This window comes from Vidua macroura, chromosome 38 (genome assembly GCF_024509145.1).
Source record: "Vidua macroura isolate BioBank_ID:100142 chromosome 38, ASM2450914v1, whole genome shotgun sequence".
In the NCBI taxonomy this organism is placed as follows: Eukaryota; Metazoa; Chordata; class Aves; order Passeriformes; family Viduidae; genus Vidua; species Vidua macroura.
The window spans coordinates 930,137-951,631 of NC_071608.1; the positions used below are offsets into that span (position 1 = coordinate 930,137).

The following is a 21,495-nucleotide window of genomic DNA, read 5'->3' on the forward strand; positions in this document are numbered from 1 at the left end:
TTGGCTGCAGAGGGGACACGGGGCCGGCCGAGTTCCCGCAGACCGGCGGCGTCCTGGGGCGGGATTTGGCCGGGCCGGAGCTGCCAGAAGTGCCCGGTTCCCATCCTGGGATGTGGCAGTGACAGCCTGTCCTTGTCCCCCTGCCAGCAGCCCGTGTGCCACCGCCGCTGCCAGCCCTGCTCCCGCATCCCGCATGGCGAGGGGACAGGACGGGACAGGAGGGGACAAGAAGGAGGGGACAAAAAGGAGGGGATTGACAGGAGGGGACAAGAAGGAAAGGACAGGCAGGAGGGGACAAGAAGGAGGGGACAGGCAGAAGGGGACAAAAAGGAGTGGACAGACAGGAGGGACAGGAGGAGACAAGAAGGAGAAGACAAGAAGGAGGGGAAAAGAAGGAGGGGAAAAGAGGGGACAGACAGGAGGGGACAGCCCCGCTTGTCACTACATCCTCCAAAATCACAGATGCTCAGCTCGGGAGCCCCGAGGCAGGGGCAGCTTCCCAAGACTGGGGTTGTTGATCTCCATCAGCCTTCCTGTCCCGGGGTGCAATTAGAGCCAATTAACCGGCCACTAATGAAGTGCCAGGCAGTTATGGAGAGTGGGGTGAACCTTTTGGTGGGGTTTCCTGGTGGGGTTTTTTAATGGCCTGAGGTCGAGGGTGTTTCTGTGAGGGGGAAATCCTCTGAGGCAGTGGGTGCGCTATGATCAGTGAAAAAATGGGGCGGTTTTGGGGGTGTAAGGGATGATTTCAGGGGTGTAACTGGGGCTATTTTAGGGGTGTAACTGGCACTCTTTTGGTGGTGTAATTGACACTGTTTTGGTGGTGTAATTGACAGTATTTTGGTGGTGTCATTTATACTGTTTTGGGGGTGTAATGGACAATTTCAGGTGTGTAAGTGGCAATGTTTTTTTGTGTGTAATGGGCAGTTTCAGGTGTGTAACTGGCACTGGTTCCACGGGGCTGGGGTTTCACCCCTCAGGGAGGTTGTGCAGGGAACATCTTCACTCCAGAGCCCTTCTTCACCACGATGCCAGGCAGAGATGCCTGCAGCCCCCTGGAGCCTCTCCAGAGGAGTGGGATTTCCAGGAATCTCCTTCCCCAGCTGACGGGGAAGGCTCTACAGGCAGAGGATGTTCCGTGGCAAATCCCCCTCGGTGGCAGGGCAGGTCCCTGCCCTTGTACCAGGGCCTCCCCTGCCAAGCCCGTGACTGAGCCGTGTCCCTCTGTGTCCCCACAGCTGCCGTGACCCCGTGCACCTCCCCGCGGGTGCCCCAGGCCGTCCCCATGGACCTGCGGATCGGGCAGCGCGTGGTCAAGCCCCAGGACACGGCGCTGCTGGCCCTGAAGCAGCAGCAGCTGCAGCACCAGCTCTTCCTGGCCAGCCTGCACCAGCAGCAAGTGGAGCAGCTCGCCCACCAGCACGTCAGGGTACGGGACACCCCACTTTTGGCAGGGTTTGGGGCAGGATTGGGTACTTTGGAAGGTGAATTTTGCCCCCAGAGCACAACAGCGGTGGCAGAATCAGGGCTGGCTTTGAGTTCCCCTCTCTGGGCAGGGATTCAGAAGAAAAGGCTGGAAATCCCAATGCCAAAATTACATTCCCAGGTGAATTCCTGCTTTTCCCTGAGCTGGAACATCTGGAGGGGTTTCCAGCCAGCCCAGGGACCTCTGTGACGCAAGGAGGCTGCTTGGGGAGGCAGGTAGAGGGGTTGTGTCTCAATTCCAGGCCAAATTCCAGGGCTGGAGCCTCCCGGCGTGTCCAGCTGTGCTCCACGGGCAGAGCAGGAGCCAGAGCGGCTGCAGGGGATCCCTGCGGGCCAGGAGCTGCCCCTCCTCGGCCATCGCTGCTGCTCTGCCCCGGGGGCACGGCCGAGTCAGCGGTAATTGTTTTTTTTTTGGGAAGTGTCACCGAGCTCTGGTGCCACCCGCAGCTCCTGCCCCACGCAGGGGCACTGCCAGGTCCCATTGGCACAAGAAACCAGCGGGATTTGGCGGGGATGGCTCCTCCAGTCCCGGGGATGGCTCCTCCGGGAGGCTTCAGAGGGAGGCAGGTGGGAGGACACGTCCAGGGAGCTGTGACCATGCCCAGGGAGGAGTGACCATCTTCAGGCACCGAGATCCCCCTGCCTGTCCCCAGGGCTGCTCCGGGCTCAGGGCAGGAGCCAGTTCCATGGATCAGCTGGGATTTCCCTCGGATCATAGATTTTATTTTTTTTTCCTTTTGTACTCAACAAAGATTTTTATTTTTTGCCGCATTGCAACACCCAGACATGTCCAAACACCCTGAGAGGAGGCAGCGAGTGGGAACAGACAGGTTTTGACTTTTATGATGTCCCCGGGGAGAGCAAAGCATCCCTGGAGACCAAAACGTGTCCGGTTTGTTGTGATGGAGCAACTTGACACGTTCCCATCAGCCAGAGTGACACAAGGGACTGTCCCAGGCGAGCTCCGGGGAGGGGTCAGAGGGCTCGGGCGGGGCTGGGCGGGGCTGGGGGGTCCCTGCCCATGTCCCTGTCCCACAGGTGGCCATGGAGTCCCCGCACCGCGAGGCTGAGCCGTGCCAGCAGGAGCAGGAGCTGCGGCAGATCCTCAACAAGGACAAGAGCAAGCGGAGTAAGGGCTGCCTGTGCCCGGGGGGCACTAGAGGGGCTTTGGGGAGGGGGCTCGGGGGATTCTACCCTTACCCCGACCAAGCTCTGCCTTCCCGTGGGGGAAAGGGGTGGGAGAGCATCCGCAGAGCGGGGCTGCAGACCCCTCTGGGACCCCCGGGCTGGGTTTTCAGACCCCCGGGCTGAGTTTTAAGACACCACTGGGTGTCAGACCCCGCTGGGACCCCTAGGATGGATTTGTAGACCCCATTCAGGTGACAGACATCAGTGGGACCCTAAGATTGTGTTTTCAGCCCCCCAGACTGGGTTTGCAAACCCCACTCATCTGCCAGACTCCGGTGGGACCCCCGGGCTGGGTTTGCAGCCCCTCAGGCTGGGGTGCAGCCCCCGCCCAGCCGCGGTCTCCCGGCGCCCTCTGGTGCCGGCGCTGGAGGAGCCGCCAGGGGCTCGTTCCCAATTTTGGGATGCTCAGGGCTCCGTGTCGCACCTAATTAATTATTACTTAATTAATTAACTCGTGCTCGGAGGTGCCGAATGCTGGCAAGATCCGTGGAGCATCCCTGCTGTAAGCACGGAGCATTCCTGCTGGCAAAGACAGGTGGGGGACGGGATGGGAGCAGAGCCAGCTGCGCCTCTCAGGGGTCTCCAACCATCCTGGTGTCACTCCTGGAGCTCTGGGGTCGCGATCTTGCCCGCAGGGACCCTTCAGAGCGGCTCTGAGCCCCGTGGGGTCACTGTGGTCACCGTGGTCACCGTGCAGGTGCCGTGGCCAGCACGGTGGTGAAGCAGAAGTTGGCCGAGGTCATCCTGAAGAAGCAACAGGCTGCTCTGGAGAGGACCAGCAACCCCCCCGCTGCAGCCCTGCCCTACAGGTAAAGCATCGGCACCTTCTGCCCCCAAAGAGACCCGCCCCTACCCCAAACCTGCTCAGGGGCAGCTGGGAAGGGGCTCTGGCTTCTCCCCGCAGGTCTCTGGAGCCTCTGGAGCCCGAGGGTCCCTCCCCTGCCATGCTCAGCACGTTTCTGTCCCCCGTGCCCAGCACTTCTCTTGACACCCCCGAGCATTTTCCACTGCGGAAAACAGGTACGTCCTCGGGAATGTCCCCGTGTCCCTCAAGGACGTGGGAATATCCCTGTGTCCTCAAAGGCCTCAGGAATGTCCTTGTGTCCCTAAAGACCTCAGGGATGTCCCCGTGACCCTCAAGGCCTCAGGGATGTCCCCATGACCCTCAAGGCCTTGGGAATGTCCCCATGTCCTGGCTGGAGCTGGGAGTGGCCCCACAGAGCCCACCCCGGTATGGCCAGGACTGACCCCCTGTCCCCGCAGCGTCCGAGCCCAACCTGAAGGTTCGGTGCAAGCCCAGGAAGTGCCTGGACCGGCGCAAGAACCCCCTGACCCGCAAGGAGAGCGCTCCCCCCTCGCTGAAGAGGCGCCCGCCCGACACCATCGGTGAGGGACGAGGGACAAGCAGGAGGGGACAGCCAGGAGGGGACAGGCAGGATGGAGACAGGCAGGACAGAAGAAGGAAAGTCCTTTGTCACCTCTGCTTGGGGACAGTGACACCAGGGTTTGGTGTGTCCTCCCCAGGGGCTGGGCTGGGGTGGTGTGGGACTGGGGAACTGGGAGGTGCTGGTGTGGGATGGGAGGTGCTGGTGTGGGATGGGAGGTGCTGGTGTGGGATGGGGGTGCTGGGACATGCTGGTGTGGGACTGGGGAGCCTGGAGGTGTTGGTACAGCTGCTCCTGCTGCTTTTGGGGCCCAGGATGGACCTGCAGGGCTGGAAATGCCCCAGGTCCGGCATGGAGCATTCCCACCATCGAGCGGTGCCTTCTGAGGGGGATTCAGCCCCAGAAGGGTGGGGCGCAGTGGTTGGAGGGGCTGGTGGGGGGTGGCTGTGCCCTCACCCCCTGTCCATCCCCTCCCAGACTCATCCCCCAGTAGCAGCAGCACCCCCGTGTCAGGCTGCAGTTCTCCCAACGACAGCCTGCCCGCAGAGCACGCGGCGCTGCCTGCCGCCCCGGGCGTGGCCCACGAGGTAAGCCCTGCTGGCTTTGGGGAACCCCTCTGGGCTCACAGGGAGGGCACGACCCCAGCCCCGAACCCCCTGCCTGGAGCTGCCTCTCCCTGCATGCTGGGATGCCCTGGAGTGCCCTGGAATTCCCTGCTCCGGGATACTCCTCCCAGCCCAGCACTTCTCCCACACCCCCTCTCCTCCAGGGTGCATTTCCCCTCTCCCAGTGCTGTCCTGTGAGATGAGGGGTGTCCCCAGGGCTGTCCCCATGGCCCTGGCCCTGGTCCTTGGCCGGGAGCAGGGCTCTGATGGCTCCTCTTTGCTGCAGACGCCCCTGGCCCAGCGGCTGATGATGCAGGAGAGCTCCCTGGCCCAGTTTGCCCTGCAGAGCGCGGCCTCACTGCCGGCCATCACCCTGGGCCTACCGGCCACCACTGGCACCAGGGTAGGTGGCCGGGTTGTACCCCCAGCACTGGGTCCCAGTGGGGCTTCCCTTGGGGTTTCCCTTGGGGTTTGGGGTTCCTGGTGCGTTCCATGGGCACGGTGGGGACAATCCTGTGCCCTCCCAGTGCCGTGTTCCTTTGACTGACCCTGTCCCTGTCCTGTCCCTGCCCCATCCCCGTCCCTGACAATGACCCTAACCGTGTCCCTGTCCCCATCCCTGACCATGTCCCCATCCCTGTCCCTGATCGTGTCCCCATCCCTGTCCCCGTCCCTGTCCCTGTCTATCCCTGTCCCTGTCCCCATCCCTGTCCCCGTCCCCATCCCCGTCCCCATCCCTGTCCCCGTCCCCATCCCTGTCCCTGTCTATCCCTGTCCCTGTCCCCGTCCCCATCCCCGTCCCCATCCCTGTCCCCGTCCCCATCCCTGTCCCCATCCCTGTCCCCACCCCTGTCCCCATCCCCATCCCCGTCCCCATCCCCGTCCCCATCCCTGTTCCCATCCCTGTCCCCGTCCCCATCCCCGTCCCCATCCCTGTCCCCGTCCCCATCCCCGTCCCCATCCCCGTCCCCATCCCTGTCCCCGTCCCCATCCCCGTCCCCATCCCCGTCCCCATCCCTGTCCCCATCCCTGTCCCGTCCCCACAGGGTGACGCCAAGCGCCGGGCGCTGCCCAGCCTGGCTCACCAGGTGCCGGTGCTCAACGGGCCGGTGCTCCCGGGCACGCACTCGCCCGTCTTCATCCCGGCCAGCCTGGAGCAGCACGAGGCCGGCAGCCCCCTGTCCCCGCGGCTGCAGCCCGTCATCATCCTCGAGCCCTCGGTCACCCACGCTCCGCTGGTGGCAGGTGAGTGTCCGCCCAGGGGACATGGGGACAGTGACAGTGGCAGTGACAGTGACAGTGACAGTGGCAGTGACAGTGGCAGTGGCAGTGACAGTGGCAGTGGTAGTGACAGCCAGGCTGGGGGACAGATGTGGGGACAGTTTTTATATTCAATAGTTATTTATTATTATATATTTTAATATTATTCACAAATTTCATATTATATTTTAATATAAAATATAGTAATATATAAAGAAATTGTATATATTCATATTATTAATATCTATATTAATAATACTAATATTTATATTAATAATATAACTCAACACATAATAAAATATTCTTAATCTTTATATTAATAATATAATCTATGTATTGTTAATATTTATAGTAATAATATTAAGATTTATATTAATACTATAATTCAATATATTCTTATTAACATTTATTTATTTATGTTGTTTTTATTATTTTTATTTTTTAAGAAAATTATTTTAAAACATATTTAAAAAAAAAATTCACATATTTCTCTTTCATAACCTTACTGCAACACGTCACCTCTGCCACCCTTGCAGTGCCAGGCCTGGGGACCGTCCCCTTGTCCTTGGCGCCTTCCCTGGTGCCCGCGGAGCGCCTGGCCCTGCCGGGCCACCACAAGCCGCTGGGCAGGACCCGCTCGGAGCCGCTGCCGCCGAGCCCCAGGGCCGTGCAGCAGCACCTGCTCTTCCAGCAGCACCAGGCGCACTTCCTCAGGCAGCAGCCGCACCTGGGCAAGGTGAGAGCCCGCCAGGGAGAGAAGAACGTGACTGGAGAGGAAAAAAATATTTGTGGGTCTGTGTTTGTATCTGATTGCAAAATACTGCTTAAAGCGGTGACGGAGGAGGTGAAGAAGAAGGACTAGCTTCTGCCTTTAAACTTCTATTTTGTTTTTTATAGATAATAGATAACAGATAATAGATAATAGATAATAGATAATAGCATATAACATATGATATGTAATATAATATATATTAAATATATACTATATACACTATATACTACATGATATATACTACATATTATATACTACATATTATATAATATATAACATATAACATATAACATATAATATATACTATATAATATATTAAATGTAATATATATAAAATATAAAATATATACTATATACACTACAAAATATATAATATATACTCTATTATATTATATTATATTATATATACTTGGTTTTAGTTTCATTTTCCTCTCAACAATATCTTATTCTATAACATTTCTAAGTCAGTATTTTTTATCTCCTTCTATACAAATGCATATAAATATATATAAGTTTATATATATATATATACACATATACACACACACACATATATATATAAAGTTTATATACAAATATATACTCCATGAGCCTTTTGTTAGGCTTGAAGAACTTTCTAGAAACCTATTTTTCACACCCCTGCTCGCTGTCCCCCTGCCGCAGCGCATGGCCAAGTCCAGCGAGAAGCCCCGGCTGCGGCAGATCCCGTCCTCGGAGGACATGGAGGCGGAGGGGACGCTCCCAGAGGCCGCGGCCGAGGCTGGGGACTCCACCCGGGCACGGGTGGAGCCCCCCCGGCCCGGCGGCAGCGCGAAGGAGCCCGAGAGGACGCAGAAGATGGGGCAGCCCCAGGAGGAGCTGGTCCTGCAGCAGGTACAGGAGGGAGGGGAGCCCTGGGGAGGGGTGGGGACACGGGACCGGGCTGTGCCTTGGCTAGGGGCAGGGGCAGAGCTGCGGCCACCGCTGGTGTCAGCACAGCTGGGTGTTGTCCCCGAATTGCCGGGGCTTTGTCCCCGAATTGCCGGACTTTGTCCCCAGATTGCCGGGCTTTATCCCCAGATTGCCGGCTGTATCCCATCGCTGCTGCCACTGCGGGGCTGAGCCGGCAGGGAGCAGCAGATGCTGGGACAGTCCTGTCCTGTCCTGTCCTGTCCTGCCTTGTCCTGCCTTGTCCTCCTTGTCCTGTCCCATCCTGTCCTGCCTTGTCCCATCCTGTCCTGTCCCATCCTGTCCTGTCCTGCCTTGTCCCTTCCTGTCCCGTCCTGTCCCGGCTCTGAGCCTGGAGCAGCCGCTGGATCCAGCCCTGTCCACGCCGAGCAGGGCTCTGTCCCCTGTCCCCTGTGCTGGGGACACTGGCCTGTCCCCTGAGGGTGTCCTGTGTCCCCAGGCCTTCCTGTGGGACTCCTTCCAGCGGGTGCAGCAGCAGCTCCTCAAGCGCCAGCCCTTGGCCGACCCCCCCATGCTCCCCCCCGGCCACCGGCCCCTGTCCAGGGCTCAGTCATCCCCGGCCACGGCCACCGTGTCCCTCCCTGCCCAGGACACCAAGGTGCTGGCCCTGCCCGTGCAGGAGCAGCCGCCCAAGCCACACTTCACCACAGGTATGGTCACACCTGCGGGGCTGTCACAGGATGGGGACAGGAGGGGACCTGGGGATGTCCCGGGGTGGTTCCACATCGATCCTGGTCATTCCCGGATTTAGGAGCGCCAGGAGAGAGCTGGGGGGGGGGGGGGAGGGAGCCCTTCTCCTTATCTCGGGGGGCTTTTCCAGGCAGGTTTGCCCACCTGGCCCCTGGCTGCATTCCTGGAATTTGGGGCAGAATCTCGCAGGTTTGGGGACAGAATCTCACAGGTTTGGGGACAGAATCTCGCAGGTTAGGGGCAGAATCTTCCGTGGTTTGGGGCAGAATCTCCCGTGGTTTGGGGAAGATTTTGGTCAATATTTGGGGTCTCAGAGCCCCTGCAGAGGAGCTGAGGGTGCAGCTCTGGCTTTGCCTGGCAGGGCTGGTTTACGACTCGGTGATGCTGAAGCACCAATGCTCCTGCGGGGACAACAGCAACCACCCCGAGCACGCCGGGAGGATCCAGAGCATCTGGTCCCGGCTGCAGGAGCGGGGCCTGCGCAGCCGCTGCGAGGTGAGCAGGGAGGGGCTGGGCCCGCCACCTTCCCTCCTGATCTCCTGATCCCACCCGATCCCTCCTGATCCCATCTCATCCCTCCTGATCCCACCCGATCCCTCCTGATCCCATTCCATTCCTCCTGATCCCATTCCATCCGATTCCACCCCTCCTGATCCCACCTCCTTCCTTACAGATCCCATTCTGTCCCTCCCGATCCCATCCTGCCCCTCCTGATCCCACTCCCTCCCTCCTCCCCCTGTTTATCACCATTCCCTTGGTTCATTCCCTGCTCTGGGCTCAAGTTTTACCAGGCCCAGCCTAGTAAAACCCAGCTCTGGGTCCCTGACTGCAACTTGGGGGTGCTCAAGTTCCCAACCCCACGGGTCCTGCCCCCACCACGAGCCGTGGCTGCAGGAGGGGCACATCAGGATGGGGGGGATCCCCTGCGTGTCCCCTCCAGTCACAGCCGTGTCCCCCCAGTGCCTGCGGGGCCGCAAGGCCACCCTGGAGGAGCTGCAGTGCATCCACAGCGAGCGTCACGTGCTCCTCTACGGCACCAACCCCCTCAACCGCCTCAAACTGGACAACAGCAAGCTGGCAGGTGGGTGCCCGCCCTGCCACCCGTCCCCTGGCCCGGGGGATGGCTCCCAGCAGCTCCCCTGGGTGCTGGGCACAGCCCGGCCCCAGCCCGGTGCTGCTTGCCGAGCCCTGAGGTGCCCGCTGGCCCCTCTCTGCACAGGGATCCTGTCGCAGAGGACGTTTGTGATGCTGCCCTGCGGAGGGGTGGGGGTGAGTGTTCCATGCATGCTCTGGGTTTTGGGGTCACTGTTCCATCCGGGTTTTGGGGTCACTGCTCCATCCCTGCTCTGGGTTTTGGGGTCACTGCTCTGGGTTTTGGGGTCACTGCTCCATCCCAGATCTGGGTTTCAGGATGTGAGGTCACTACTCCATCCCTGCTCTGGGTTTTGGGGTCACTGCTCCATCACTGCTCTGCCCTTTGGGCGGGGCTGCTCCTTTTTGGCCCCTCGGGGGTCTCGGGGCAGCTCCCGAAGCCTCTGGGCTGCCTGGGTGGGGGTGTTTGATGGAGGTGTTGGATCAGAGCAGCTTGGGGTCCTTGGGGAGGTCAGAGCATCCCACTTTGCGAGGGGATCCTCGATCCAGAGCCCCCCGAGGGGCTGGCAGGAGGGGTGACCCAGGATGGTGTCACCCCATGACCAGGGTTCCCAGGGCTGTGTCACCCCATGACCAGGGGTCCCTGAGTGGTGTCACCCCATTCCTGCTGAGGGAGGGCAGCAGTGACACGGGGACAGCAGCTCAGCCCTTCCAAGGCCTCTCCATTCCCAGCTTTCCCTCCTGGTTTCTCTGCATTCACTGCCTTCTCCTCTCCTCCTGTCCCTGTCCCTGTCCCTGTCCCTGTCCCTGTCCCTGTCCCTGTCCTGTCTCTCTGTCTCTCTTTCAGGAAGGGGCTCCCTTGGTGCCTTTCCTGCTGCCTCTTCTGGTTCTGCTCCTCTCCTTGCCCCCCGTGCTGGGCACCAGCTCTGCTTTCCCTGCTCTGCCTCCTCTCCCTGCTCTGCTCCCCCTGGGCACGGGGAGCTCCCACCTGGCCCCCAGCACAAGAGATTTTTGAGTTTTCCGCCTCTGATGTGGTGCTGATCCAAGCAAGATGTTTGGTTAAAATAAGATAAAGTAAGATAAATCAGGTAAAATAAGATAAATCAGGTAAAGGAGGGGGCTGGGCAGGGAGGAGAATGGGGGGTGGCCCAATGTCACCTTCAGCTGGCACAGGACACCAACCCCCGCTGGGTGAGGCCATGGCTCCTGTCCCCTGGTGCTGTGTCCCCCCGTGTGACCAATGTCTGCCTTCCAGGTGGACAGTGACACCATCTGGAACGAGCTGCACTCGTCCAACGCAGCCCGCTGGGCCGCGGGCAGCGTCACTGAGCTGGCCTTCAAGGTGGCCACCAGGGAGCTGAAGGTAGGGGGTGGCCTGGGGGGTCCCAGGGCTGTGTCACCCCACGGCTGGGGGTCCTTGAGTTCTGTCACCCCATGGTTTGGGGTCCCAGGGCTGTGTCACCCCATTCCTGGGGTTCCCAGGGCTGTGTCACCCCATGGCTGGGTGTCCTTGAGTTCTGTCACCCCACCGCCGGGGGTCTCAGGGTGTTGTCACCCCATGACCAGGAGTCCCTGGGGGTGCCCCCCATGGCCAGGGCTCCCAGGGCTGTGTGGCACTGGGGACATGGGCTGTGTGTCCCCCTGGGGGTGGCAGCTCTGACCCCTGGCCTCTGCTCTGTCCCCAGAATGGCTTTGCCGTGGTGCGGCCGCCCGGACACCACGCGGATCCTTCCACGGCCATGTAAGGCCCCTCCCTCCCTGAGGCACCTGGGGAGCCCCGAAAGCAGCTCCAGGGCTCAAAACCACTCCCAAATAACCCCCCTGGGAGCCACCCCTGCCCAGGGTGAGCTTGGGAAGGGCCTGGAGATGACTCCCACCCCTCTTCCCAGGGGGTTCTGCTTCTTTAACTCAGTGGCCATCGCTGCCAGGCAGCTGCAGCAGAAGGGGAAGCTCAGCAAGATCCTCATCGTGGACTGGGTGAGTCCCCCCCGTCCCCAGGACATCCCCAGGATGTCCCCAGGGGCAGTTCCTGCTCCAGCTCCTCGTGGGAACGTGGCTGGAACCCCCCCAGTGTGCTCAGGACTGGGGAGCAGGAGCAGATCCTGGGCTGGTGGGCCCAGACCCACCTGGTTTGGGCTCCCTGAGGTTCTGGGGCCGCCCAGCAGCTGCCAAAATCCTCTCTGGATGTCCCTGCAGGACGTTCACCATGGCAACGGGACCCAGCAGATTTTCTACAGGGACCCTGAGGTTCTCTACATCTCCCTGCACCGCCACGACGACGGCAACTTCTTTCCGGGCAGCGGCGCCGCCGACGAGGTGGGAGGGGACAAAGGGGACAAAGGGGACAAAGGGGACAGCAGGACACAGCAGGACACGGGGGCTGAGCAGGGACAGTGCCCTGGGGGCTCCTTTCCCACCCCTGGGTCACCCAGCACAGGGATGGAGATTGATGGAAAGGCAGGAAAATCCTGCTGGTCCTGACCCCGCTATGGCACCGGGCAGGGGGGCCAGGACCCCCAAACACCTTCCCATGGCACAGAACAGGGGGCTGGGACCCCCAAACATCCTCCCATGGCACAGAACAGTGGGCTGGGACCCCCAGACTGCTTCCTGTAGCACAGAACAGGGGGCTGGGACCCCCACCTGGCTCCCCCAGAGCCTCACCCTGTCCTTGCTCCCTCACAGGTGGGCGCTGGCCCTGGCGAGGGCTTCAACGTCAACGTGGCGTGGGCTGGAGGGCTCGACCCCCCCATGGGGGACCCCGAGTATCTGGCTGCCTTCAGGTACTGCCCCCATGCCCGTGTGCCACGCTCTGGGTGGGGCTGATCCCGTTCTTCATCCCCTTTCCCCCCGTGTGGGGCTGACCCCACTCCCCCCCATCCCCCAGGACCGTGGTGATGCCCATCGCCCACGAGTTCTGCCCCGACGTGGTGCTGGTGTCGGCCGGCTTCGACGCAGCCGAGGGCCACCCGCCCCCCTTGGGGGGCTACAAAGTCTCTGCCAAGTGTAAGGAGGTGGCTTGGGGTGGGGTGTCCCCCCTTGGGGTGCAGTGTTCCCTCCTGGGGTGAGGTGTCCCTCTTTGGGGTGGGGTATCTGCCATTGGGGTAGGATGTCCCCCATTGGGGTGGGATGTCCCCCTCCTACCCAGGCTGGGACCCCTGGGAAGGGGCAGCCACTCCTGGGGGAGCCTCAGGAGGTTTTGGGGTTGGCTTTGGGCAGGGGGAGGTGACGTTCCCGGGGTGTCCCCCAGGTTTTGGCTACATGACCAAGCAGCTGATGAGCCTGGCGGGGGGGGCCGTGGTGCTGGCGCTGGAGGGGGGGCACGACCTCACGGCCATTTGTGACGCATCCGAGGCCTGCGTGTCTGCCCTGCTGGGCCACGAGGTGAGACTGGCACTGACCCTGTGCCACCGCCCTGGCCCAGGCACAGCTGAACGCCACATGTCCCCTGGTGCCACCACCCCCGGGCACAGCTGAACGCCACATGTCCCCTGGCACCACCGCCACAGTGTGGGCACAGCCCCCCGTGAACTCCCCATCTCCCTCAATGCCACCACTCCCCATGCCCCTCTGTGTCCCCTGCTGCCACCAACCCCATGACCCCTGTGCCCCCCCCGTGTCCCCCAGTGCCACCAATCCAGCCCAGGCACAGCCCCCCATGTCCCCCCTGTATCCCCTGGTGCCGCTGCCCCCCGTGTCCCCTGGTGCCACCACCCTCCATGACCCCCCATGTCCCCCCATGTCCCCTGGTGCCATCGCCCCCAATGACCTTCCCCCCGTGTCCCCCTGTGTCCCCTCCAGCTGGAGCCGCTCCCTGAGGACAGCCTGAGGCAGAAGCCCAACGCCAACGCCGTGCGCTCGCTGGAGGCCGTGATCCAGGTCCAGAGTGAGTGCAAACCTGAGCCACCCCTAACCTGGGCTATCCCTGTCCCGAGATATCCCTGTCCCAGGCCACCGTGTCCCGGGCCACCCCCTGTGGTGGTGTCCCCAGCCCCGCTGTCCCCTCCCGCAGGTAAATACTGGGTGGCCGTGCAGCGCTTCGCCTCCAAGCTGGGCTGCTCCTTCCTCGAGGCCCAGCACCACGAGGCCGACGAGGTGGAGACGGTCACGGCCCTGGCATCCCTCTCAGTGGCCGTGATGGTGGAGAAGAGGTGACATTCCCAGGATTCCCCTGTGCCGAGGGGGTGGCAGCAGGGCAGGGCAGTGTCCCCCAACCTGGATGAGGTTCTGGGCTCCTGGGAGCCCCGTGCTGGGCTCTTCCCAAATGGAATCCCAACTAAATTCTCCTGAGATCCCCATGCTGGGCTCTTCCTGAGTGAAACCCAGACCAAACCCTGTGCTGGGCTCTTCCCAAATGGAAACACAACCAGACCCTCCTGCCTGGGGGTGGGGGGTGTCAGCTCTGCCAGCCGGGTCCCCTCCTGTCCCCTCCCTTTTTGGGGTTCCCGCAGGAGCGGGCTGTGCCCCACGGGCCTCTCATGTGTCCGGTTCCCCCGCAGGGCACAGGAGGAGCCGATGGAGCAGGAGGAGCCCATGAATCAGTGACACTTGGGGACGGTCCCCAGGCGTGGCCAGAGCCCCCGAAGATCCCGATCCCCGTTCGTCCCCGTCGCTCCTGAGGCCCTGGGCAGGCCTGGACTCCTGGAAGGGACATTCCCGCATCCAACGGGACAGGACCACAGAAAGGCCCAAGCCCAAACCGTGGCTGCAGCCCCCCTCCCTCCCCAGTTTTGGGACCCTCCGAGTGGGGTGAAACCCCCCCAGCCCTGCGGCACTGACCCCCCGATCCCGGGACCCTCCTCAGCGGGAAGGGACGGACGTTGGGATGGACACTCAGACCACCCTGGGGACGGCTCCCAGAGCCTGGGAGGAGCATCCTGGAGTTTGCTCGGTGGGACTGGATCTCTGCACCCTCTCCAGAGGTTCCCTGGCTCCCCTCGCCCTGCTGGACCACGAGGACAGAGCGGCAGTGATGGGGCCGGGAGCTCGGGAGGGCTCGGAGCATCCCCAGGAAGGTTTGGAGCACCCCAGGGAAGGTTTGTATCTCCCCAAGGAAGGTTTGGAACCCCCCAAGGAAGGTCTGGAACACCTCGAGGAAGGTTTGGGGCACCCCAAGGAAAGTTTGGAGCATCCTGAGGAAGATTTGGAGCCCCCCGAGGAAGATTTGGAGCCCCCTCCAAGGAAGGTTTGGAGCCCCCCGAGGAAGATTTGGAGCCCCCCGAGGAAGGTTTGGGGCACCCCCAGCGAGGGCAGAGCGAGGCCAGGGCGCGGGCAGTGCCCGGGGGTCCCTCCTGCCCTCGCTGATTTGCACTATGGACCCTGCCAGCGCTAATGTGAACCTGACTCCTCTTCCCGGGGGAATTTTGGGAACCTTCCCCCTCTTCCCGAGGTGCCTCAAGCCCCTTCCAGCCCCTTCCGAGGCCTGGGTGGGTGTGGGTCCAGGCCCTAAGCCCCTCCCCAGCCTAGGCTCCCCAATTCCCACTGGGGATCCCAAAACCCCATCCCGTCCCCGTCCCTGTCCTGGGGTGACAGGGGCACATCCAGAGCCTCCAACCGGAGGGTTCCACCCCAATTTCCCTTTTCCCATTTCCCCAAAAGCCTTCCCTGCACCCCAAGGGTTTTCCCAGCAGGACCAGGCTCTGTCCCGGGGCTCTGGGGACAGAGGGGACACAGCCCTGGCTGAGCTGGGGGTGGGGACAGCTCTGGCCGCGGCGGCGGGAGGAGATTTTGTATAAAAAAACAAAAACAAAACAACAAAAAAAACAAAACAAAAACAAAGAAATTTAAAAAGAAAAAAAAGGAATCAAAACCTTTTGTGTGGCCCAGGGTGGGGGTCCCTGAGGGGGGATGGAGGGACCTCCCAAGCTCCATCCTGCTGGACTTTACCAGGAGAAATCCACCATGCAGGGATTTCTGAGGGCTTTTCCCCCCAAAAATGGGTCAGAAGGGTTGTTAGCATGACATTTTCCTTGTTTTAAGGGTTTTTGGCTCATTTAAAAGGTTTTTTTTTTGCTCATGTAAATTGCAGGGATTTTTTTTTTTAAACAAACGAGACGCACCAAAATACTTGAAAATATATTTTAAAAAATAGATTTCACCTTTTTGAAAAAAGATTTGGTTGGAAACTGGAGTCTCACTCCACAGATAGGTTTTTGCCCTTTACTTTTCAAGCACAATTTATTATTTTTTGAGAGAAGATTTTAACTTCTGATGCCAGTTTTGTTTCTCAGCTGCAAAATCCTTTCCGTGAGGTGCTGAACAAAGCCACCACAACCCCATTCTTAACAGAGTTTTGATTTTTTTAAGCACCTCCAGATTTTTTTTAAGGGTGCAGTCGACTCCCTGGAGCAGGGAATCCATTCCCACTGCACATAAAAATTGAGAATTGGGTAGAAAAAGTCACTCTGGGCCTTCCTGTGGCTCTTTAGTGGATTCTCTGGTGCACCCCAAATCTGATCACAACAGGAATTCCTCACCCATGGAATATTTGGGGGCTCAGGCCTCTTGCAGCCTCCCTGGAAGGGATTTTTCCCCTTTTTCTGCCATAACAGGCAAAAAAAAAAACTGTGGTTCTTTTTTTTTTTTTTTGCCTGATTCCAATAAAAGCATTCCAGCCGAGGGAGGTGCAGGGGGGACCCGGCAGCACTATGTGCATAGGAAAAACAAGGATTGAACCCTGGAATATTCCCCCTGGGCTTTATTGGGGTCGTTTTGGTCACCCCAACACCTCCATGGTCCCTTCCCCGCCCTCTCCACACCCCCAGAAGAGCCCAGACCCACTCAGAGTTCCCGACACGGCCCCAAAATCCCCCATTCCCAGCGGCTCCGTCTCCAGCCTCGATTCCTGATAAATCCCAAGGGATTGGGAGCTTCCTCCAGGGCATCCTGAGGCCCCATCCGTGGGGCAGGAGTGGCTGGGGGTGCCTTGGGGGGGGTCAGCAGTCCCCAAATCCCCCGAATCCTCATCCATGGGAACGCGGAACCTTCGGAGCGGGATAAAAGCGGGGGGACACCAGAGGTCCTTGGAGGGCTCCCTTTCCCCTCATCCTGGAGGAATTTTCCTGCCCGGTCCTGGCTCGAGGCAGCTCCGGGAGGGTCTGGGAAGGGCTCAGCTTCCCGGCAGTCCCGGAGGAGGAAACTGGGATTGTTCCTTACCTGCGAGCCCACGGTAAATTACAGCCCTGAGTTCCTCCAGCAGCACCCGAACCAACTCAAACCAGCTCCTGCTGAGGCCCCCTCGGGCACATTCCTACAGTTTTTGGGGTCCCCGGGGCTGTCGGGGGGTTTGGGGGTCGTTCCCTCTTCTCTCCGGGGAGGTTTCTGTGGGGTTTTGAGTGCTGCAGCTGCTTCCATCGAGGTGGAGACCTGGGGGGAGACAGCGGGGTCAGGTCGGGCTCGGCTTCCCAGAATCCTACAAATCCATGCCCTGGAGCCAGCGGGTCAATTTGGGCTCAGCTCCCCAAAATCCTACAAATCCATGCCCTGGAGCCAGTGGGGGCAGAGCCGCCCTCGGCCGCTGCCTCTGGAGCTTCACATTCCCGGATTTGCCTGGAGCCACGAGGGATGTGCCAGGAAATGTCCCCACACCTGAGGCCGGGAATTAAAACCACCAAAATCCCAGCTTTTCCCGCAGATTGGATCTCGGGAAGCCCCTTGGGAGCCCTCCCGGAGCCAGGGCAGTGGCATAGGAGCCAGGCAGGAGGATGGAGCAGGGATCGATCCCTGTGGGATCCCAGCCCTGGCGTTCCCGGCGCCTCCAGGGCTTATTCCAGCTTTATTCCATCCCCTCCCGCTTTGTTTCCTCCTCACTGAGAGCTTCCCCTCTCTGGAGAGGAGCCTGGGGAGGGATAAATCAATTCACCCCCGGGAAGGGCTGAGGTCGTGCCGGGGGTGGGGGACAGAGGGGAAAATCCCCCAAAGGCCGACATGTCCCACAGCTGAGCCCTTGGGATGGATCATGGGCACATCCAGGGGCTGGAGGGCAACCGGCAGCCAAAATTCCAGACTTGCAGCCAGGTGGGACCATCTCAACCCAGACCATGGGAAAACAGATCAGCTCACTGAGGTCTGATCCCAAAAAACGTGCTCCCAAAGGGATTTTGGGATCCTCTGGATAAGGTTTAACACCAAAAAACCCTCATGGGGGGATCCCAGGGCTGCCCGAGGGCCACGGGAGCCTCCAGAGGAGCCTGGCCCTGCAGGATTTGGGATGGAGAAGCTCACGGAGCTCCCTCCTCACCCTCCCTCCAGCATCCCCGCCTTTGTCCACCCCAGGAACGGGAGCTGATGCCGGGCACGGGCGATCCCACAGCTCCTCGTTCCCCCTCAGCTGCCGAGAGCCTTCCTTGACAGCCAGGATGAAAAACGAGCTCGTTCCAGCGGCATTCCCGGGGCTGAGGCAGCTCCAGCGAGCTCCGGCTCCTTGCAAGGGCCATAAACCCAGAGATGCTTCCTCATTCCCGAGGGCTGGATCCGCGATTTTATGTCTGGATTAATTTGAATTAATCCTCAGCAGTGCGGGGACACTGCCATGGAGAGCAGCTCAGTCACCCTGGGTGGTTTTGTTGTTTTTTTTTTTTAATGAAAATGTGGAGATTTTTGCTGGAAAAACAAATGCAGCAGCTCTGGTCATGCCTGTGACAATTCGGGGGATTTTGGGGAATGTCCTGCATCCCTCAGCAGGGCAGCTCCTCCTGCCCCTCCAACACCTCCCCTTCCACCCCGAGTGAAAACAGCAACTCTGGGAAGAGAAGATTTTGGGGAACCCTCCGACCTCCAAACCTGCTTTGTTCCAGGAGAAAATCCCAGGAGCACCGAATCACCCAGAAAGAGATTTCCCGGGATTTCAGCAGCTCCTCTCCTGAGAACCCAGCCCCAAACTGGGGGTCCCAGACCACCCTGAGCACTTTAACCAGGGGCTGGATCCACTTTTGAGGGACTGATTTGGGGTGGGAAGGGACCCCTGCTCTCCTGCCGGGCTGCAGAGGAATCTGGGAGATTTTAAAGCAGCTCGAGATGGATTTCCTGGGATATAATAATATCCCAGGAAATAATAGGGAATAGAGAATAGGGAATAGGGAATAGGGAATAGGGAATAGGGAATAGGGAATAGGGATGGGAGCTGTTCCCGAGCTCCCCCAGTGCCCCAGAGCAGTGAGAAGTGTTTATAAATAAAAGCAAATGAAGCAGCCGCCAGACAAAGCCGATTCCAGGCGAGAGCAACAGTCCCCAAAGGGAAGATTTATCCAAGGTCTTTCAGGGGAGACAATTAAGTGAGGGCAACGCGAGAGAGGCGATAAATCCAGGGAGACAAATGAAGGGCAAGGAACATCAGCCCTCAGCCTCTCCCCCCGGCAGTTCCAGCTTCCAGCCTCATTTTCTCCTCCAGGAGGGAAAGAAACCATTTTAATGTGCTCAAGACTCTGCCGAGAAAAGCTGAGCTGGGGGAACTTCAAACATGATTTCTGTTGCCTGAGGGCTCCATCCCTCTTTTTTCCCCGGCTGATGTCTCCTGGTTAACAAGGGCACATCCAGCTTTTCCAGCCCCCTTTGATATTTAATAGGCCGAGTTCCACCATCCAGGGGCTGCTTTCCATTAGGAAATCCCAACCCTGTTGCGAGCGCCGCGTTTGTTCCCTCCCGGGAGGGAGACAGAGCCTCCCCAGCCCGGCACAGCTTCCCCCGCGGCTCTTCCCTGGTTTTGGAGCTTTGCCGGGAGAATTCCCCTCCCTCTCCGTCCCTGCCCGGCTGGGATGGTTCGCCGGGACCCCAAAATGCGCAGCTTGGCCCGGGGAGGGCGATTCCCTCCGCAGCTGGAGGATGCAGGCATGGAGCTGCTCGGGATCGATTTTGAGGGGAATGATGATCCCGCCGCACTCACGGGAGCTCTCCAAAGTGACTGAAGGGTCTTTAATCCCTCTGGTTATCCCTCGGTTCTGCCAAGATCTTGGCTTAAATAAACAGCTCCGGCAGTCAGTGCCGGCCCCGGAGCTGCGTCAGGTTCTGCACACTAAGGGAGCAAAAATGGCTCTGGGGGTGCTGGGGAGGGGGCTCAGCCTCCCCCACTTCCCCAGGGCAAAGGGATTTTAGCCAGAGTTTGCAAAATTCGGGATGAAGCCGTTCCAAGCAACTTGCCTGCCTTTGGGGAGCGCCCCTGCAACAGCCCCAAACCTGGAGAATCCAACCCCAAAGTGCCAAACCCAAAAGGGGGTGCCCAGAAGAGGGTGAGGGGTCCAGAGGGGTATGGGGGGCTGAGCATCCCGACTGGTCCTGGCAGATTTTGGGCATCCCAAAGCGAGGACAAGGGGCCACCTGCTCCTCCTCTGGCTGGCCCCAAGGGGAGGTGACCCGGCAAGGACAGGATTTAATGTCTGAAACAACAGGGTCTGCCCCCAAAAATTGATACTTATACATGAATTTAGCAAAATGTCAGGTTTCCTGCTGGCTGGGAGGGATCTGGCTGGGAAAGGGAGTTTCAAGGTGGCCCATCCTGAAAGGAAATGCCCTGGGAGATGCTCGGCACCCTGAGCCAGCGCTGGCACCTCCATGGCCTCGAATCTGGGGGTATTCAGTGCCTGAGAAGAGGCAGGAGGAGCCCTGGTCCTGTCTGGGGACAGCGGGGACTCTTGGGGGTTGGGGTCCCATGAGGTGTCCCTGGAGCTCCTGGCTTGGGAATGTCCTCTGGAACTTTCTGCTCCTGCTCTGCGGGAAGTGCCGGTGCCTCGTTGACCCCCGCTCCTCCCGTTCCCAATTCCTGCCAGCCCTAAAACTCTGAATTTTGGATTATTCCCCTCCCAGCATCCTAAGGGACAGAGCTGAGTCCATCAGAATTCCCCACGCAGTGCCGGATTCCCGCGGATCCGACGGGATCAGGGATCCCATCCTGTCTGCAGAGCTCTGGGAGAGGAGCAGGGGGAAGCCAGGCAGGCTGGAGGACACGAGGCCACCCCAGGGCAGGGCGGGTTTGACACCTCAGCAGCCCCAGCAAGGCCAGGACCGGGTTTGGGGATAAACCAGATTTTTAAAACCCCCTTTTAAACCTTTCCCACCCCTGCTGAGTGGGATCAGCCGCTCCAGAGCGACTCGGGAACCGCCACCTCCTCCCGCTCTGGGGGAAAAATCCGGTGGGACAAATCCCTCATCCCCTGAGCGCCAGGAGGGGCGGCCGCAACCCTGGTGGGATCGAGCCAGGACACGCCCGGAGGCCATGGGGACACAGCGGTGACACGGCAGGGACACAGCGGTGACACAGCCACACATACCCGGCTCAGTGCGACGCCGACATGGACCAGGCGCCCTCCATCCTCCACACAGAGAAGGCGTAGCTGAGCCTCTCGTGGGCCAGGAAGTTGCAGCTGGTGGCGACCTTGTGGTCCAGCTCGTCGCTCTGCAGCACCTGGCACAAGAAGTCGATGTAGCGAGCGGCCAACTTGAGCGTCTGGATCTTGCTGAGCTTGTCCGAGGGCAGCGTGGGGATGATCTTGCGCAGCTCGGCGAAGGCGTCGTTGAGGGACTGGGTGCGCTGGCGCTCCCGCACGTTGGCGATGACGCGCTGGGCGTGGGCGTCCTCGGGGGGCTGCGGGGCCGGGCTGCGCCGGCTGCGCTTGCCCTGCGGTGAGGGGGCTCCGCCAGGGCCCTGCCCGCGCTTGCGGACGCTTTTCCTGGGCAGCCGCTCGGCCTCGTCCTCGCTGGTGGCCGCGCTGCCCTCGGGGGACTCCGCGGAAAGGTTTTCCTCCTTCATCTCCTCGGCTCCCTGGGCTGCGGAGGAGCCGGCGGTGGCTCCCGAGGCGAGGCCCGGAGCATTCGGCCTCGGGGCTCCCCGGGCGCCCCAAGCCCCGCAGAGCCCTCCAAGGAGCTCCTTGGCTTTTCCTTTGGGCCAGGAGAGGAGGGCGCTGGGATGACTTCGGGAACGGCTCCTGCTGATAGGGCGAGCGGGGCGGGGGCGGACCAGGCGCAGACCAATGCAGGGGAACGCCAGCGGCTCTGGAGCTTATGGGTTCCAGATTTCCTCTCTCCCTCCCCACCGCCACCCCGAGCCCTCCGGCACAGATGCTCCGGCTGCCGCCCGGAT

General features: G+C 60.2%; 2 protein-coding genes across 7 annotated transcripts in view; one reads left to right on the plus strand and one right to left on the minus strand.

Moving 5' to 3' along the window:
• The window catches only part of HDAC7 (histone deacetylase 7), a 59,497-nt gene extending 44,054 nt beyond the window's left edge, over positions 1-15,443 (plus strand). For 3 of the 4 annotated variants that reach the window (XM_054002284.1, XM_054002285.1, XM_054002283.1), the window contains exons 2-25: positions 1,239-1,429; positions 2,524-2,614; positions 3,371-3,482; positions 3,578-3,693; positions 3,937-4,059; positions 4,536-4,645; positions 4,950-5,066; positions 5,710-5,908; positions 6,460-6,659; positions 7,359-7,568; positions 8,083-8,293; positions 8,695-8,828; positions 9,294-9,414; positions 9,553-9,602; positions 10,681-10,788; positions 11,111-11,166; positions 11,315-11,402; positions 11,622-11,741; positions 12,111-12,208; positions 12,313-12,431; positions 12,676-12,809; positions 13,227-13,311; positions 13,438-13,576; positions 13,925-15,443. In XM_054002284.1, the coding sequence (XP_053858259.1) occupies positions 1,239-1,429; positions 2,524-2,614; positions 3,371-3,482; positions 3,578-3,693; positions 3,937-4,059; positions 4,536-4,645; positions 4,950-5,066; positions 5,710-5,908; positions 6,460-6,659; positions 7,359-7,568; positions 8,083-8,293; positions 8,695-8,828; positions 9,294-9,414; positions 9,553-9,602; positions 10,681-10,788; positions 11,111-11,166; positions 11,315-11,402; positions 11,622-11,741; positions 12,111-12,208; positions 12,313-12,431; positions 12,676-12,809; positions 13,227-13,311; positions 13,438-13,576; positions 13,925-13,970 (2,978 nt within the window). In that variant the 3' untranslated portion in view covers positions 13,971-15,443. The remainder of the gene's footprint in view (positions 1-1,238; positions 1,430-2,523; positions 2,615-3,370; positions 3,483-3,577; positions 3,694-3,936; positions 4,060-4,535; positions 4,646-4,949; positions 5,067-5,709; positions 5,909-6,459; positions 6,660-7,358; positions 7,569-8,082; positions 8,294-8,694; positions 8,829-9,293; positions 9,415-9,552; positions 9,603-10,680; positions 10,789-11,110; positions 11,167-11,314; positions 11,403-11,621; positions 11,742-12,110; positions 12,209-12,312; positions 12,432-12,675; positions 12,810-13,226; positions 13,312-13,437; positions 13,577-13,924) is intronic. The other variant, XM_054002286.1, reaches the window with a different exon arrangement.
• LOC128821320 (twist-related protein 2-like) lies at positions 6,654-21,165 on the minus strand. Of its 3 annotated transcripts, none has more exons than XM_054002289.1 (2): positions 20,687-21,165; positions 6,654-6,690 (listed from the first exon to the last, which is right to left on the minus strand). In XM_054002289.1, the coding sequence occupies exon 1, from the start codon at positions 21,163-21,165 to the stop codon at positions 20,692-20,694; it is 474 nt and encodes a 157-aa protein (XP_053858264.1). In that variant the 3' UTR covers positions 6,654-6,690; positions 20,687-20,691. The 3 variants fall into 3 exon arrangements, with proteins under 3 accessions (XP_053858264.1, XP_053858262.1, XP_053858263.1); XM_054002287.1 differs by lacking the exon at positions 6,654-6,690 and adding an exon at positions 15,490-16,790; XM_054002288.1 differs by lacking the exon at positions 6,654-6,690 and adding an exon at positions 18,646-19,434.
• Between the last annotated feature and the right edge of the window lie 330 nt (positions 21,166-21,495).